A 16,556-nucleotide genomic window follows, 5' to 3' on the forward strand; every position below is an offset into this window, starting at 1 on the left:
AGGGCATTGTCCCCAAGGAGGGAAGCAGCAAGCGTCCCACAGAACAGTGAGGGCAGCTGGCATTGCCCCATGGGTGCCATAGGCACCCTGCAGGGCAGGAGTCCCCAGTGCTGTCCCAGGGCTGGGTGAGCTGGGGGGGGACTCTGCCTCTCAGCTCCCAGCTGGAGGTGGCAGGCAGGGCTGCCCCCCCCAGCCCAGATGCTGAAACTGCCCTGTCCCATGGTGACACCCCCCAGGCCCACACACCCTGCAAACTTTTCAAACTTTTATTAAATACAAAAACCCTGGTCTCTACGACCGAACGCTGCATTCAACGTACGCTCAAAAAAAGGGTCAGACATTCAAATGTACAAAAGTCGCCGGTGCCCCCCCCGGCATGCTGTCCCGCTCCCAGCCCCACTGTTCCCGGCTCCCCGCGGGGTGTGGGGTGGTACTGGGGCTCCCAGCCCCATGGAGGGGCACAGGGCTCCTGCCCCAGCCTCTCCTGTCCACAGTCCCCCTACCCCAGGTCAGGAAGGGGGAAACTGGAGAAGGGTAAGACCCCCAGTGGTCTCCAAACTGCCTGTGGGGCACCCACTGCTGCAGGGAGCCATGGGGCAGCCCCTGCTGCACCAGCCCCCACCAAGAGGAGCTGAGGGCGTTCAAATCAGCCCCATGCCCCAAAAAAGTGGGAAAGGTGGGTGAGGGCGGGCGCAGACAGAGGGGCTGCACACACACGCAACATCTGCCTTTGGGGACGGGGGACGGGATACATCCGTCACCCCCCAGCCCTCGGGGAACTGAGGCACAGCGAGGGGCATTCGCTAACTGGAGGTCTCTGTTTGGCAGAGCTGAGACAGGGCCCGGCTCTAAGCACCAGACTAAAGCAGAGGAAGACAGCGAGCCATGTCTGCGTGCCCAGCAGTGCAGGCAGCACCCTCGCCCTGATCCTGCCTGCTTGAGGGGGCCTGGGCTGCTCCCACCCTGTTCCGGGGCAGCAAGAGCTCCAGCGCTGGTGAAGGGGGAAGCCTGCACCCCGCTTCTCGCAGCACCGGTGAGGACCCCTCCAGCTCTCCCAGAGCAGTAGGATCTCACCCTCCCCGCCCGGCGCGCAAGCAGGAGGTGGCGCAGGCAGAGGGCTCCTCGCCAGGGTTGGGGCTGCCCCCTCCCTCTGTGCCAGGAGCCACACGCGGGGCAGCCGGGCTTGTCCGCCAACACACCGAGTATGGGGCGGGGGTCCTGCAAACACACTCGTGGGGATGGGGGAACAGAGAAATCCTGGGGAGCAAGGGCGGGCTGGGGGGGCGGCCATCTCCAGAAGGCAGCAGAGTAGGCAGAAAACATCCCCACCCCGTCCTGGCTCTCGAGCCGGGGCAAACCCCAGCGTGCCCAGCCAGCCTGGGCACAGAGCCGGCTCCCAGCGGCTCTGCCGGCAGGGCGAGCGCTAGCCCCGGGCCAGGCGGGGGGGCGGCCTGCCGATCTCCACCGTGATGTTGGTGTACATGGGCTGGCGTGAAACCTCCACCAGCCGGTACTGCAGCGAGCTGATCCCGTCCCGCTTCATTGTCATTTTGGTGTTCTGGATCTTGGTGAATCTGGTGGAAACGGGAGCGGGATGAGGTTGGAGGGAGCTGGGGGAGGCTGCCATAGCGCCGGCAGTGCCGGACCTCCATGTAGGTGAGCAGAGCAGGAAAGCCAGTGGCCAGAGGTGGCCCAGCGATGGCCCGGTGTCCCGGCTGCCCAAACCCCTGAGGCTCACTCACCTCTGCGGGTTGGGCTCGTTGTGTTTATCACGTTCGTGCTTGATCATGCGGTACCTCCCGATGCGGATGTCGGGTCTCGACACCTTCATGCCATTCAGGGAGATGCTGTGGGCCAAGAGCAGAGAGGGATCAGTGTGTGGGCACCAAGGTGGGAAATTCCCCAGCGCAAATAAACCCGTCCCCGGTAAAGAGGTCTGTGCCAAGCCAAGCTGAGCAAAGCCAGGTCATGGCTGAGCCAGTGCTACAACCCAGGATGCCACATGTCCCACGGCAGAGCGTGCCTGAAGCCCCACTCCCGCCCCTGACCTCTGGCTCCGTGGTCAGCAGCTGCAGTCAGCCCCTGCTGTTTACATTCTCCACATGCCAGTGCCCAGCCCATCCCTTGGGGCCCTCCCCACATGTCAAGGGCTGCCTGAATCTCTCTGAGAGTTCCACAATGCTGCTTGCTCCCTATCCCGAGCCCTTGGATGGAAAGTGTGACTGTGCCACCTGTGCCCGTGGCACGTGCGATGACGGTTTTGCTTGCCTGGCCAACATGGGCTCGTCGTGCACCACCAGCCCAGGCACTGTGATGGGGGAACCTGTGGGAGATGAGGCAGCAACTGCCTCGCTCCAGCACCCAAGTACCCAACGCACGGGGTGTGTGAGGGGACCCGGCTCCGGCTCTGTGCATGGCTGTGCTGCGGCCTGCCGGCTGCCAGCAGAAATGCCTGTTAGGCTGCTGCACGGCTGCCATTGAGACGCTTCCAGGCTTCGCATCCCAGCCCTGGATGCTTCCAAGTTTAGCAACCCAGCCCTAGCCTGGAGCAGAGCCCACCGGTGCAGTTCATACCATGGCAGGAGGGGGACAGCCCCCCCATGCCAGGGGTGGTTCAGCCACAAGGAACGCACGTGGGTGGCCCCCAGCCCCCCAACACCCTGAGAGGGGCTAGTGCAATCTGTGAGGGTCACCAGTCCTCAAGTTGGAGGGTAATTAAATCCCTCCCTGCCACGTGGCATGCCCCACGCACATGCCCCGCAAAACCGGGAACCCCGGCAGTGCTCAGGGTGCCAGGGGAGAGCGGGGACCCCCCAGAACAACCCAACCAGCTGGTGCTGGTGAGGGGTTGGCACCTACCGGTTAAAGATGTCATCATCCTCTCCTCCCCAGCCCCAGTACTCATTGGGAAAGCCATTGATCTTCAGAAACTGGGACTTGCTCAGCCCAGAAACACCACCAAAGTAGCCAGCGTAGGGCAGCCTGTGGGGTGAAAGCAAACAGCTCAGCCCCCAGGGACGGGCAGGGATGGGGGTCAGCCCCACCTGGACCCCCAGGGACAAGCACCAGCCCTCTCCTGCGTCACCAACCTACACGTGGCTCTGCGCTCTCTCCCATCCCATGTCCACAATTCAAGCCAGTTGGTGCTCCCAGCATCATCCCAGCCTGGTCCAGGGAAACACCCCAGCCCCACAGAGCACCCACCTGAACCCAAACTTGTCCATGCCAACAGCAAAGTGCCGTGGCTGCTCATAGCAGCGATAGAGGTTGCGGTCGTCCATGGGGATGAGGTCCACGTCGCTGAAGATGAAGCAGTCATACTCCTCGTCATCCTTGAGGGCCTCCAGGAACCCCACGTTGAGCAGCTTGGCCCGGTTGAAGGTGTCCTCACCGAACTGCAGGGCAGAGCTCAGCAATGCCCACCTGTCTAACCAGCCCCACCAACCCCTTGCCCCTGTCCCCTCACCTGGTTGATGATGTAGATGCCGTAAGCCACCTTCTGCCGGCGCAGGATGGGGTGCAGGTAGTGCAGCCAGTACTTGAGGTGGTGTTCGCGGTGCCGGAAGGGGATGAGGATGGCCACCTTCTGCCGGGGCAGGCAGTCCGGGGGGGTGTACTTGCCACCCTGGCGCACGTCAGGGTTCTCCCGCTGCACCCGCTCCATGCTCATGGGAGAGCTGAACTCGATGAGCAGGCGTCCGACTGCAAGAGGGAGGGCAGGGTGATGTCCACCAGATGGGACACAGTCTGGGTCATGGCGACCCATTGTTCCCAGCCAGGCTAGTAATGCAAACAGTGAGGGGGATCTGCAGGGGTGACTGGCACTGCTGAAAGCAGAGGATGCCCAAAACCCTTCCCAAATAGGGGCAGAGAGACTGGACAAGCCACTAACAAAACCTGAAGAAACCAGCTGTCCTCGTACCAGTTCCAGGCTGGGGTTTCTCCACTGCTCCACCCCTGGGACCACCAGGAAGACATGCCCATGACCCAGGGGACGGGGATGCCACCCATGAGCCCCGGGCTGGGAGCGAGAGTCCAACTGCCCCTCCTGCTCACCACACACATCTCACCTAAACCGGGAGGCATCTCCTGGCAGGGCTGCAAGGGCTTCTCAGTAGCAGTCTGGTTGGCACTGGGCTTGGCGCTGGGGGATGGCGCCTCAGCACCGGCTGGCCCGTAGCTGGGGACAGTGCCGTTGGGGCGGGAGGAGTTGGAGACGGGGTGGGCGCGCGAGGCATTCCTGGTGTTGAAGCGGCTGAAGAAGTCCAGGTGCTGCGCGTAGACATCGAAGTAGAGGATCATGATGATGACAAAGTGGAGCAGGCAGAGCAGCAGCACAGCCTTGCAAATCCTTTCCAGGGTCACCCCCAAGAGCAGCCTGGTCATCTTCTGGGCATGGGCAGGCGGACATGTGCGCTCAGCGGGGCAGGGGGGACGGCTCCAGCCACGGTCCTGATCCTGCCGAGACACCCTGTGCTCAGGACACCACCAGCCTGAGCCCCCAGTCCTGGTCCAAATGACACTGAGGCAGCAGGAGCAACGCAGGCCTGGTGCAGAGGTGATGGGCTCACAGCATGGAGAGAGCTCCCCGCGGGGGACACTGCGCTCACACCCCTGCTCTGAAGGCACAGCCGCAGAGACATGAGAGGTCCCCAGCAAGGACACAACAAGTGTCCTCCCTGCTTTCCAAGGCCCAAGACCAGGCCAGACCCACTCCCCACCCCTGTCACCTCGCCAGCAAGGGACAAGGTTAGCCCCACGAGTGCTGCTAAAAGCCTCCATGGAGGCTGGGCCCTTGGAAAAGGTCACACTCTCCAAACCACAGCCAGCCTGGGGTGTCCCAAGGGCACCGCGGGTGCCCCCACCAGCCCAATATCTGGTCCCCATCTTGTCCGCCCCACAGCACTGCACCCCATCAGCGGCACTGAAGTGGGGCTGGCGGTGAGCGCCATGTCAGCGGGGGCCCTGCTCGGGGCACCCTGCGAGTTGAACAGCTGCACGGCAGACACCGAACCCAGATGAGCAGGGTGTCCCTGCCCCAGGGTGGGGGTCTCTGCCGCGTCCAGGGGAGTCCAGCTTACAGCCAGCGGTGCGGGTCCTCTCTCCTGCTGCCGGCACCAAGGCCCCCCGGCACTGCCAGGAGCCACCAGAAGCCAGGGTCCCCTTATCTCCCACATGACACCTGGAGCTGGGCCAGAGCCCTGCTGGGAAGGCAGCCGGGAGAGTCACCAGAGCCCCAGTCGAGCCAAACTGTCCGGCCCTTCCCAGCCCTGGGACTGCTGGGGCCGCAGCACAGCCATGCATCCCCGTTCCTGCCCTGGCCCCTGCTCCGGTCCCTGCTCTCAGGGAAGCTGCTAGGACAGGGCAAGGCAACCACAAGGGACACCCACAGGGGTTCACTAGGTCCTGGGGACCCTGGGACAGTCCAGTGCTGCTGCAGGGACCCCAGGGGTCCCCAGCAGCCAGGAGCTATGGCAGGACCCCCCGGCAAGAGCGCAGCTAGGACCCGAGGGTGCTGGCAACCAGCCCAGGGCCTGGGCCAGCCCACCAGCAGCTGCCAGCCCTGGCCAGCGGGGCTCCCCGGGGAGCCGTAGGGCACCGAGTCGGCAGTGACGGCAGCGCCGGCTGGGAGCAGGGATCGGAGCCAAGGTGTGGAGCAGGACCCCCTGCCCAACCCCACTCCGGCTGCCCTCTCCCAGCCGCAGGGCTGGCCCTGGCAGGCTGTGGGGTGCTGGCACGAGCCCACGGCAGGCAGAGAGATACTGGAAAAGGCTCTGAGCCCAATACCCCAGCTGTGTCCACCCTCTTTCTCCACAGGATGCAGAGCGGGGTCCCTGTGGGCAGAGGTCTCCTAGCACGCACGAGCACCCCAGTCCCTCACCCTCTTGTTTTCTCCTAGAAAGTCGCTCTCTGGAAGAAACCAGCTTTGCCGTTATCTCCCAAACCTTCTCACAGTCACAGTGCCCTGTCACCCGCACAACCCTTGATGTTGCGACCTGACTGCCCCCAGTGCCTGCCAGAAACCCTCCCCAAAAAACCTCACAGCACATGGAGGGGCAGTGTCTCCACAGACAGGTGGGGAGGTGCTAGGGAAAAATAAGAGTGTGGTTTAGGGACCCTTCAGCAGGGCGGTCCATGAGGCGAGTAGAACGCGATGCTCCATGGGAACAAAAGCGAAGCACTCCATCGATCGGCAGCCACGGGATGCCATGAACATGAGTGGGCTTAAAAGCACCTGCTAAGCTGGGGACAACGAAATACAATGTTATCCCCGTTAACACCACAGCATTTTTGCACAGTGTGAGAGGCTGAAAGCAAGGTGGGGTTGGGTAGCTGGTCCCCAGGGGTTCACCCCAGTGTGGTGTGTGCCATGGGGCCGGTGATGCTTGTTTTGGAGGGGATGCTCGTCCCTACGGGCTCCATCCTTGTTCCTGCAGGACATTCCTGGGCTGGGAGAGGGGAGGCATGGGGGGAGCCCATGGTAGCCACCAAAGGTGGCTCCAGGGCCATCGGCTCCCCCCGCACCTCCCCTTTCCCAGCCAAAAGCAGGGCGAGGGGGCACGTTCAGCTCAACCAAGCCCCCCTGATTTTTTCCCAGTCCCCAACACACACAAAAACTTGTTTAAAAACGGGAAACAACGCCAAAAAGAGGCTTTTTCCCGAGCCGGGGCGGTGCCACCCATTGGCGACCGGGATCGCATCCCCCCGGGTCGCATCCCGGGGCCACCCCGGGCCTCCCCCACCCGGCCAGGCCTGTCCGCGCCGCTCTACTCACCGCGGCCTCGGGGCTGCCGCGCCGCCCCGGCGCCGCTCAGCGGCCCCCGCCGCCTCCTCCTCCTCCAGCCCCGGCCGCCGGCCCGCGGGCTCCCATGCCCGGGGCTGCGGGGGGGCCCAGCCGGCCGGGCCGCCGCACTACCGAGAACCGCAGGGAGACGGGGCCGCGCCCGCACGCCGGCTCCGCCCGCCGCCGCCGCACCGGGCGGGGCCGCCGCCGCCGACCGCCCCGCGCTCCGGGGCCGCGCTGCCGCCGGGCGAGGGCGGCCCCGCGGGGACCGGGACCCGGCGGACGCAGTTCCCCCGGGTCGCTCGATGCCCTCAGCCCCTGGCGCCAAGCCCGGCACTGGGGACTCTCCGCGCACCCCCGGGGACACCGGGACAGGGTCTGTCGGTGTTTCTTCCTTTCCGCTGCGTTTTCAGCAGCGCTTTCGCTGACCCACCCCGGGCAACTCCCGTGTCTGCGAGTGTTGGTGCTGGCTCAGCACCCATCACAACCTATTTGTGGCTCCTTTCTCCCCCTCTTCCATGTTTCTCGGTGTTTCTTAGCAATGAGTTTCATTCTCCCAACCACAACAGCCTCACTGAAATACCTTGGGCTAGTCCCACTGTGAGTTGGGTCCACCACAAGTAATTTTTGCTCTGTCCGCAGCCTTCCCCTTCTTGCCAGCCACCCCACAGCGTCTGTGCCTGTTCCGAGCAGCCTCTGTCCTCCGAGGCCTCTCCTCACGTCCCGTGCCCAGGTGCTTACACAAGCGAGGGCTTTCCCCCTGCCCTGCGGCAGCTCCCTTCAGAAGACAACCTTACAGCAGAGACCGGAGCAGCACCCAACCAGCCCAGCCCTCCTCCAGGCCTACAAGCAAGCCCTGCTGAAAGCTGTCCAACTTCTGCCTCCAGATCTTGATTTGGCTCTTTGGTAGGTGGCATTTCCCCCATGAGTACTTACACGCAGTCACCAAATCATCTTCCAACTCCTGCTGCCGCCGCACCTAAATGAGACGAGGTGCAAGATGCTGGCGCCCCACTTAAGCTTTTTCTCCATGCTTGAGCAGCAGGTATGCAGCACACCCAAGTGCCTACACCTAGAACAAGGGAGTGTAGGGCATGCTTGCCTCACCGCCGCCAGCTGCAGGAGAGGGGCTGCGGGCCACCTAGGCTACCATGCGATCAGCTTTGGTGCGTCTCATGTCCTCACAAGGGACCTGTGGACTAGTTAGTCTGAGCCTGTTCCCCTGCCAAAGCCATGATACGCACAGGTGGGACTTGGAGGGTGGAAAAGCACCTTGCAGAAGGAGATTTCTGACAGCAAACGGACTTCTATGAAGCCAAGGCAGGGCAGGGTGAGACCCCTCACTGCAGGACAAGTGAGTGACTCTTTCAAAACAGCTGTTAACCAGGAAGATGATTAATTAATGGAGCAGTTTCTCTACCACCAACACAGGCTGTCCAGCCCCAGGCACCTCCTTCCTGACAGCAGCCCCACGAGTTCGGCGCAGGTCTGACAGGATGGCCCTGCAGCTCCCAGGGGCTTCAGACACCTCTGGCCCACAGCAGTGGCAACACCAGGGCTGGTGATACAGTGTTCATGCAGGATGGGCAAAACTCTGCCCCCATCTGACACCCTTTCTTCTGAGCAGGCAGGGCCCAGCGTGTGTCCCTGTCGTTATGTGGGGTGTGCATAGCTCCTGTCACAGCCTCTAGCCCCACAGCAGTCGGCACAGCTGGCTTGGCTTGCCTCAGCAGCCTTCCTGCACCCCAGGCTGAGGCACTGCTGTCCCAAAACACACAGGGCAAGAGGGAGAGGAGCTGAGTAACCGACAGAAGCTGCTGCCCTAGTATCAAAGGCAAAAATCATCAGGCATTAATGTTTTCCCAGCTCCAGCAGCCCCATCATTGCCCCAGCCTGTTGCATCCCAGTGGGAAGAGAGAGGGACAGCTCCAAGCGTGCATCCGCTCTGACGTAGCACTAACAGCACCAAGGGATCGATGCTTCCCCTGCGCAGGTGTCCTGGCAGCACAGCAGGATGAGAGCCTTGTGCTGGGTACAGCAGACTGCAGGAGTATCAGCTCCAGGCTCTCTGCAGAGCGGAGGCAGCAGGACCATGTTCTTCCCTTCCCCCAAGCCGCAGAAGAGCTGCCGGCCCAGCTGTCCACAGCCGGCTTCCCCATGCTGTATTACTGTAGGCAGGGAGAGGGAAGCAGAGCCAGCACAAAGTGTCCCCACCCCTGGGACCTCTGCCAGGGCCCCCCAGGATGGAGGGACACTGCAGACTGGAGAGCCCTGGCAACCAGCAGCACCTGCCCAGGTGGCAGCACCCAGCCAACAGTCACACAAGGCAGCTGCTGGCTGGAAGGCAGATTTGGAAGGGGCAAAAGCTTTACTCCTCTGCCCTTCTGGTGCTCCCCAGCTGCACAATGGGGACACTGTGTATGTTCCCTCTGCGCTAAATTACCTGGATGGGAGCCAAAAGGCCCAAACCAGCTTGTGCCTGTGCCTTGTATGGGGCAGTGCTGGTAGCAGCCTGGTAGAGGCAGCGCAGAGCTGCCTGCTCCCTGCTCCAGCAGCCTCCTACCTGCTCTGGGCAGCAAAGCGGAGCTGTGTGTTCCCACAGCCCGAACAGCACAGGCTGAGCACGCAGCAGGGTTCACCCCACACAGGGAGGACACCTCCAGGCTGCTGGAGTCAGGCAGGGACTTTGCCAGAGGCACGAAGCAGCATCTCCAAGCAGGGGGTCAGTCCTTTCTCTCTGCAAACCTCCCTGGCACACAGCAGGCAGAGGAAGAGCTGCATTCTTGGACGAGAACCATATTTATTTCACGGACACAGAATTGCACTGGTGGTTGATTCTACACACACCGGGGACACACAGCAGCGGGGCCCTGTGGGCTGGGCCAGGCTGCTGGGGCAGAATTCACACAGAGAAATTTGTTTCTTCCGAAGGGCCGATCAATCCGCAGGACGGGGCTCCACACAGCTGGGCAGCTCCCACCCCAGTCAAGGATAGAAACATTAAATAAGTATATACAGCACCTCTTGGGGCGGGCTGGAACAGGCTGGGTGGAACAGGGCTCAGTTGCCCATTTTTACTTTAGATGTCTAGAAAGAAAGAAGAGAGGTTAGGCCATGCCCCATAAACCCTGGTCCAGCACCCCAGTCCCACCCAAGCACCCCAGAATCATCCAGAAGCTGCAGACAGCTTATCAACCCCACCAAGAGCACATGAGCATCACACAGGGTGCACCCAAGGTGACACCCTTGGTGATGGTTGCTCAGAATGGCCATCAAAAGAGTTCGCACTGCTGCTGTGACACCCCTGTCCCAATGCAGAGGATATTGCTGGAGCCCTGGTGTGTCTCCCCAGAGCTGAAGAGCACACAGGGTGACATGCACCTTGTGCTTACATAAGCCTGTTGGCCCAGGAGGCACATACCTGCAGAATAGCAACGATGACCCCAAACAGCCCGATGGCACTGCCAAAGATCTCCACGATCAGGATCTTGACGAAGAGGCTGGGGTTTTGGGCATCAGCCAGGGCAGCCCCGCTGCCCACAATGCCCACACACACGCCGCAGAAGAGGTTGCACAACCCCACAGTCAGGCCAGCCCCAAACATGGAGAAACCTGTGAGAGAGGAATGCTGCAAGAGCAGGGGGTAACCCCCTTCTACTTGCACCCAGGGCACACTGCAGCACCTCTGCCTTGAGGTGACAGAAGCCCCAGAGTTGCCAAGCACCAGCAGTGTCCTCCTGTTTGGGGAGCAGGGCTGCTCCAGAGTGTAACCCAGTTCCCACAGCACCAGGCCAGCCTGTGACAGCAATCTGCTGCCACCCGAGCGAGGAGCATTGCTGCTGTCAGGCAGCACAGCCCAGTTGGGTGCAGGAGAGCATCAAGAAAGCAACTAAAAAAAGCTGCTTTTTGGCAGAAGAGTCACATGTCCTTCAGACACCTGCAGCAGGCCATGGGTGGGTCAGAAGGCAGTGGTCAGGGTGTGGCAATGCTCACAGTGACAGCACCAGGCACCGAGCAGTCCTTACCTGCATGGTAGTTCCTGGCTCCAATCTCCTCTGGGGTGACTCCAGAGAAAGGCTGAGAGAAAGCACAGGGCCTGGGTTACTGGCAAGTCTGTGATCTTAGGGAGAGGTACCTGTCCCCAGTACAGCATGAGGCAGCCACATTTTGGCCAGAGCTTGTCCCCAACTCTGTGTTCATCAGTGGCTTCATGACATCTGTCCTATGTGTGCTCTCCAACCCACTCTCCAGTGTGGACAAGGGCCACTGCACAGGCCACCAGCCCAGCGGCTCCAGGAGCCACAACAGTGTTCAAACTCCCCAGAGGGCCACCACTCACAACGTTGGCACATGCCTGGCTGCCCATCCCCACTGTGGCCCTGAGGCCAGCTCAGGATTGGCCGGGCAGCCCAGGTCCTTCCGTACCTCAGCCATGTTACTGATGACAATCGCCATGATGATCCCGTAGATGGCCACAGCCTCACAGAAGATGATGCTGTGGGAGAAAGGCAAAGTCTAAGCACAGTGTCCCACCCCAAGCAGCCCCCCATCACTTCATGCCCAGCCAGCCAGCAGCCAGGCCCCTGCATGGCCATATCTGAGCCTGCCCCACTGCTGCCAAGGGCAGAAAAACAGCCCAGTCTACGCACTGCTTTCCTCTCAAATAAGGCACCGCCACCAAGGACAAAGGCCAGGTGCTGGCTTTGCTGTGCTACCTGAGGAAGCTGCGATGACCCTGTGGGAGGCAGGCCCAGGGAGCCCTGTCCTCCACCAGCCCCTTTCTGCTCCTTTAGGGAAGGGCTGTGCAAGGTCTGGCCAAGGGAGCCCTCACTGAGGGCAGGAAGTGTGATCTCAGGGTGTTTGTTTTGAACACACTGAGCTATTCACTGCGTGAATATCACACAATGACTCTTCAAAGCAGCACTCTGGCTCCTTTAGGGCTCTTTGTTTTGAAAGCAAACAGCATCAGCAGCTCAGCAAGCAGCCAGCAGCACCCAGCTAGAGACAGGACAGGAGCCTCTGCACCGGGCTGGGTCCTGCCCGCTGGGGCGCGGCACCAGCACTAACCCCGGGTTTGTACTTACCTGACCAGGTTCTTGGTTTTGATCCGAGGGGCTTTGACTCCACCACCAATGATGCTGGAGCCTGTGATGTAAATCCCCCTGTGGCAGACAAGGGTGGTTGGTGGAGGGTCTGGCACTCGCTGAAGGATTCAATAGGGAAATCAGGATCTTCCAGCTGGGCAAAGAATTGGGCATGCAGCTGGGGGACACTGTGGACTCCACCTGTCCACCCCTAGGACACAAGGGGTGGCAAGCTCTGCCAGCTACACCAGCAGAACTGCTGAGGCACATGAGCAATCACTGCACAGCCTGGTCTGACATGTACATCTTCCAGAAAGCCAGGGACATCCCTGCTTCTCCACTGCCATTGCAGCCCATGAGGTGGTCTGCCCAGAGATCCCCCAGGAGTGCAGCAACCCAACACCACTGCTGCAGCGACCTACCCAGCCCCACATCCCTGGATGAACGCACTGCTCTGCCCCTGCCTTGGGAAACCAGAGTATATGCACAGCTACCAAGATGGGACAGCAGGAGCCTGGTGAAGAGGCAACCCCACTCACCAGGCAGCTCCCACCACAGACAGGGAGATGGCCAGGCCGATGCCCAGGTTGCACCACATGAAGGGGGAAGTCTCCGTGAGGAACCTGGAGAGGAAGAAATGCCCTGAGTTAGCACACAGCCTGAGCCCCCTTCGTCACAGTGCACAGCCCTACAACAGGTACCCCCACCCCATCATGCAGACTGAGAAGGGCTGGGCACTGCTAGACAGTGGGACATGAGAGCCTAGACCTTCCTCCCAAACCCCCACTGTGAAGGGGAAGCCTGGGTTGGGAGAGGGGATGGGCTGGAATAGTGACAGCAGCACCATGATGCCATATGGAGCCAGCCACATGTACACGTGGGCTGCATCTATCCCATCTCATGGGAAGCAGAGGCCCCGCTCACTGTAGCTCTTATTCCCATCATGCAGTGACCACTGCTTGTCACTTAGAAGCAAACGCTGCTCCCTGCCAGGCACTGCTAACACCGACCACCTCCTCACACAGCCCTGAGGATGCTGCTGTTTAAAGGGAACTCACCAGGCCACATCGAAGCGGAAGCCCAGATCAAATATCGTGTAGCAGATCCCTGGAAAGCAAGAGCAACACAGGAACTTTCAGAGAGGTACCAGCTACTGACTCAGTGCTGCTGCAGGAGGGTGACTGAGAAGACTGGCTCAGGCGTACAGAGCTGTGGAACAGGATGTGCCCCCCAAAGTCCAGCCCCAGCAACCCCAATGCCCTCATATAAGTGCAGGACAGAAACAGCCTGAACCTGCCATACTCCTGGACGCCACCCTGGTCTTTTCCCAGAAGAGGACTGCTGTGGTTGTCACACTCATTTTCTGTTCCCTGATTATGCTGAGTGCCCACAGGCCGTGCTGGGCTGCAGGGGCTCAAGAGCCACCCACAGCCCTATGCCCCAGCACAGTCTCCATCCACATCACACGACGGCTCAGCCCCGCTGGAAAACCACGGCACCGAGTGACCAGCCATGGGTTCTCTCTCACACAGGAGGCGAGAGGTGTGAGGCTGTGCCCTGACTGGCCATCACATGCTGCTCTATCACCATCTCACCAGCGCCAGTGCTGCTCCCTAGGAGTCCATCAACACTAGAAGCTTCAGTTTCTCTCCAGCACCCTCATTTCCAAGGCTGTGGATATCCAAAATATGCCTGCTGACCTCAGTGTTTCCCCCAAGGTTAATAATTTCCAGAGGGATTTGTACTCCAATATAGGCAGCAGACACCAAAGAGCAGCCCTGAGAAACTCAGAAAAGCTCTTCCTTTCCAGGGAGGGATTACATGGACAGCTCACCCTGCTGTACCCTGAGTGCTCCTCTCCCGTACTGAATCACAGCCAGGAGTCACACCCAGCAGCCCCGCGCAGCTGGAGCAGACACAGGTGCTCGAACCAAAACCCTGCCTTACTCTGAGCTCGTCAGCAGGAACGCTGGCTGCAGACCAGAAGAGACACTCACTCTTTGCATAACTGGCATCGCATAGCTGGAAAAGAGAGAGACCTGGCCCTAAGGAACAGATAAGCCCAAGCAGCATGGCGTTGTCTGTTCCACAGCAGATAAAGAGGGACAGCTCTTTGCCATTGCTGACTAGGGCCAGCAGCTGTGTGACACCAACCCCATGTATGGCTGGAAAGAGGAAACAGGAGACTCCTAAAATGCTAAAAAGCAGTAAAGGGGCCATTACATGTGTCCTGCTGCTCCCTTCCCTCTGGAGTCACAGCCTGGAGGCCGGGGTGATGGCAAGCCAGCGCTGTGCCCAGCAGCAATACCAGGGCAGGACAAGGTACCCCAGGTTGGCAAAGCCCTTCCCTGCCCACAGCCAAGACCTGAGGACAACCCATCCCATGAGAGCCACGGTGCTACAGCAAGGGAGGCCTGCCAGCCTCACAGCTGTTCCTATTGTCCCGGTGTGCCCCTCCACATGCAACTCAGGGCTCAGTACCTCACACACCAGTGGGACACACATGCTGCCAGGTGAGCAGGCCCTAAAATGGGAAGTAGTAGTATCAGTCACTCCTACCCCCCTGCAGAATCACAGTGTCCCTCTCCACTGTAGCAACACACACGAAGAATGGTGGCACCACGGCCAGCGAGCACAGAAGGAAGCTGTACCCTGGTCCGCACACCTGGTGACCTTCAGGGATGATCTCTATGGCGCCAGACCCAGCCAGTCTGGGACTTGTGTTTTGGCTTTGCTGCTTGGCTTGCAGAGCAGGAACTGAACCCTGCCAGCCGCAGCTGCCCCCACTCCCCAGGAGTGGTGAAAAAGAGCTACAGCCAGCTCAGGGCAGATCCTTGAGGCACCTTCCACCTCCGCAAGAACAGATGGAGCCTTGGATTTCATATACAAAAGAAACAGGGTGGAAGACGCTTTCCTGTGAGCTCTGGCTCCCAGCCCTGCAGCCAGAAGGACAGAAAAGAGCCGGAGCTGCAGGATGGGAGCACCAAAGCAGGGCTCAGGACAAGGAGGGAAAGCACAAAGAGACACCCGTGCAGAGCGAGACCACTTCCTTCTCACTCCTTCTCTGAAAAGGGATTGCAACAGGGCAGGGGAAGTTAAAAGCATCTGGACTCAGCTCATCAACATTTTCCAACAGTCTCAAGCCCACAGTGTGCGGCTGCACTGGTGCAAGCTGCATGATTCAGAGAGCCCAGGAAGGCAGCCCTGGGCCCAGGAAACACGAGGGACTGAGACACCCCCAGCGTCTGACCTGGCTTCTCCCCTCACCCAAACGCTGAGGCAAAAGCCAAGGTCTCACCAGCCTCTGCCTGGCTTGTGGTCACTTCACTGTGCTGAAAGACGAAATAACCAGCAGCTCCAGCAAAAAATTCTCCCGCTCAGTTCAAGAAGGACAGGGAACTGCTGGAGAGGGTCCAGCGTAGGGCAACGAAGATGATTAAGGGAGTGGAGCATCTCCCTTATGAAGAAAGGCTGAGGGAGCTGGGTCTCTTTAGTTTGGAGAAGAGGAGACTAAGGGGGGACCTTATTAATGTTTATAAATATATAAAGGGTGAGTACCATGGGGATGGAGCCAGGCTCTTCTCGGTGGCAAACAATGATAGGACAAGGGGTAATGGGATCAAGTTGGAACACAAGAGGTTCCACTTAAATTTGAGAAGAAACTTCTTCTCAGTAAGGGTGACAGAGCCTGGCCCAGGCTGCCCAGGGAAGCTGTGGAGTCTCCTTCTCTGGAGACATTCAAAACCCGCCTGGACATGTTCCTGTGCGACCTCACCTAGGTGTTCCTGCTCCAGCAGGGGGATTGGACTGGATGATCTTTTGAGGTCCCTTCCAATCCCAAACATACTGTGATACTGTGATACCCCTTGGAGTCAGCCCCTTCCCAGGAAGCGTTAACCCACCCTCAGTGCTGCTGAGCCCGACACCGTGGGCAGCAGAGCCTCGGCTGCCCCGGGCTGCAGCACCGCTGTGCGCCAGCTCTGCGCCCACCCGGACAAACCTGCGCGTTTCCTTGTGCCGCCACAGCCCGGCAAAGCAGGAGGGCGACCTCCTCTCCCAGGAAACATCAGCTGTCGCAGCCTGAAAAACCAGGCACCTGCCTTTACCCTCCCTGATCCACCAAATGCAAACACAACCCTTATCTGCACACACGAAAAAGGGGATCAACCAGACGGGCTCAGGTGCGCATCCAACAGCGGCTGATGGATACGCGGAGCTGCTGGGGGGCTGAGCCCTCCGCGGGAGCCGCTCAAGGCGCTCGGGGGCGATGCCCAGGCTGAGGAGCCCACAGCAGCGCTCCCAGCACCAGCCACGGGGATCTCGCAGCCCCGCAGGGGAGCAGCCGGAGCTCCCGCCGCCTCCTCACGCCCGGAGCCCCCGCCCCCCGGCACTGACCGACGCCCAGCAGCGTTGTCCAGAAGGCGAGACCGAGCCCCGAGTACAGCAGCGCGAGCCCCGTCATGGCGGCGGCGCGGAGCGGGACGGGACGGGACGGAGCGGCGGACACCGGGCCGGCCGGGCGCGAGCGCGTCACCTGACCCGCGCGGGGGCACGTGAGCGGAACCGCAGCGCCCGAGCGGAAAGGGAGCGACGCCTCCGCCTCCGTCGCGCCCGCTTATTGGCTGCCCGGCGTGCGCAGCCGCGTGGGAACTACATGAACCAGAATGCGACGCGACCGGCGCCTCTTA

The 16,556-nt window shown here is 60.8% G+C and overlaps 2 protein-coding genes across 2 annotated transcripts; both read right to left on the bottom strand.

Annotated features, from left to right (window-relative positions):
* Window positions 1-252: 252 nt before the first annotated feature.
* On the bottom strand, window positions 253-6,964 carry B4GALT2 (beta-1,4-galactosyltransferase 2). Its single transcript, XM_082054489.1, has 7 exons — window positions 6,776-6,964; window positions 4,071-4,458; window positions 3,467-3,702; window positions 3,205-3,395; window positions 2,860-2,982; window positions 1,743-1,847; window positions 253-1,574 (listed from the first exon to the last, which is right to left on the bottom strand). Exons 2-7 carry the CDS (start codon window positions 4,384-4,386, stop codon window positions 1,424-1,426), a joined length of 1,122 nt encoding a protein of 373 aa, XP_081910615.1. The 5' UTR covers window positions 4,387-4,458; window positions 6,776-6,964; the 3' UTR covers window positions 253-1,423.
* Window positions 6,965-9,564: 2,600 nt separating this feature from the next.
* ATP6V0B (ATPase H+ transporting V0 subunit b) lies at window positions 9,565-16,428 on the bottom strand. The gene is made up of 8 exons (XM_082052207.1): window positions 16,264-16,428; window positions 12,927-12,975; window positions 12,408-12,491; window positions 11,869-11,946; window positions 11,210-11,279; window positions 10,810-10,861; window positions 10,206-10,396; window positions 9,565-9,871 (listed from the first exon to the last, which is right to left on the bottom strand). Exons 1-8 carry the CDS (start codon window positions 16,328-16,330, stop codon window positions 9,845-9,847), a joined length of 618 nt encoding a protein of 205 aa, XP_081908333.1. The 5' UTR covers window positions 16,331-16,428; the 3' UTR covers window positions 9,565-9,844.
* Window positions 16,429-16,556: the final 128 nt, after the last annotated feature.

Source organism: Streptopelia decaocto (genome assembly GCF_964273445.1).
Source record: "Streptopelia decaocto genome assembly, chromosome: 5".
NCBI classification, from domain to species: Eukaryota; Metazoa; Chordata; class Aves; order Columbiformes; family Columbidae; genus Streptopelia; species Streptopelia decaocto.

Excerpts from the sequence above, each read along its gene's own strand:
- ATP6V0B (XM_082052207.1), bottom strand. The coding sequence starts at position 16,330 with ATGACGGGGCTCGCGCTGCTGTACTCGGGGCTCGGTCTCGCCTTCTGG. Across the intron at positions 11,947-12,407 it reads TCTGTGGTGGGAGCTGCCTG|GGGGATTTACATCACAGGCT; the intron begins GTGAGTGGGGTT and ends TGTCTGCCACAG. Across the intron at positions 11,280-11,868 it reads AAAACCAAGAACCTGGTCAG|CATCATCTTCTGTGAGGCTG; the intron begins GTAAGTACAAAC and ends TTTCTCCCACAG.
- B4GALT2 (XM_082054489.1), bottom strand. The coding sequence starts at position 4,386 with ATGACCAGGCTGCTCTTGGGGGTGACCCTGGAAAGGATTTGCAAGGCT. Across the intron at positions 3,396-3,466 it reads GCATCTACATCATCAACCAG|TTCGGTGAGGACACCTTCAA; the intron begins GTGAGGGGACAG and ends TCTGCCCTGCAG. Across the intron at positions 1,848-2,859 it reads GATGATGACATCTTTAACCG|CATCTCCCTGAATGGCATGA; the intron begins GTAGGTGCCAAC and ends CTTGGCCCACAG.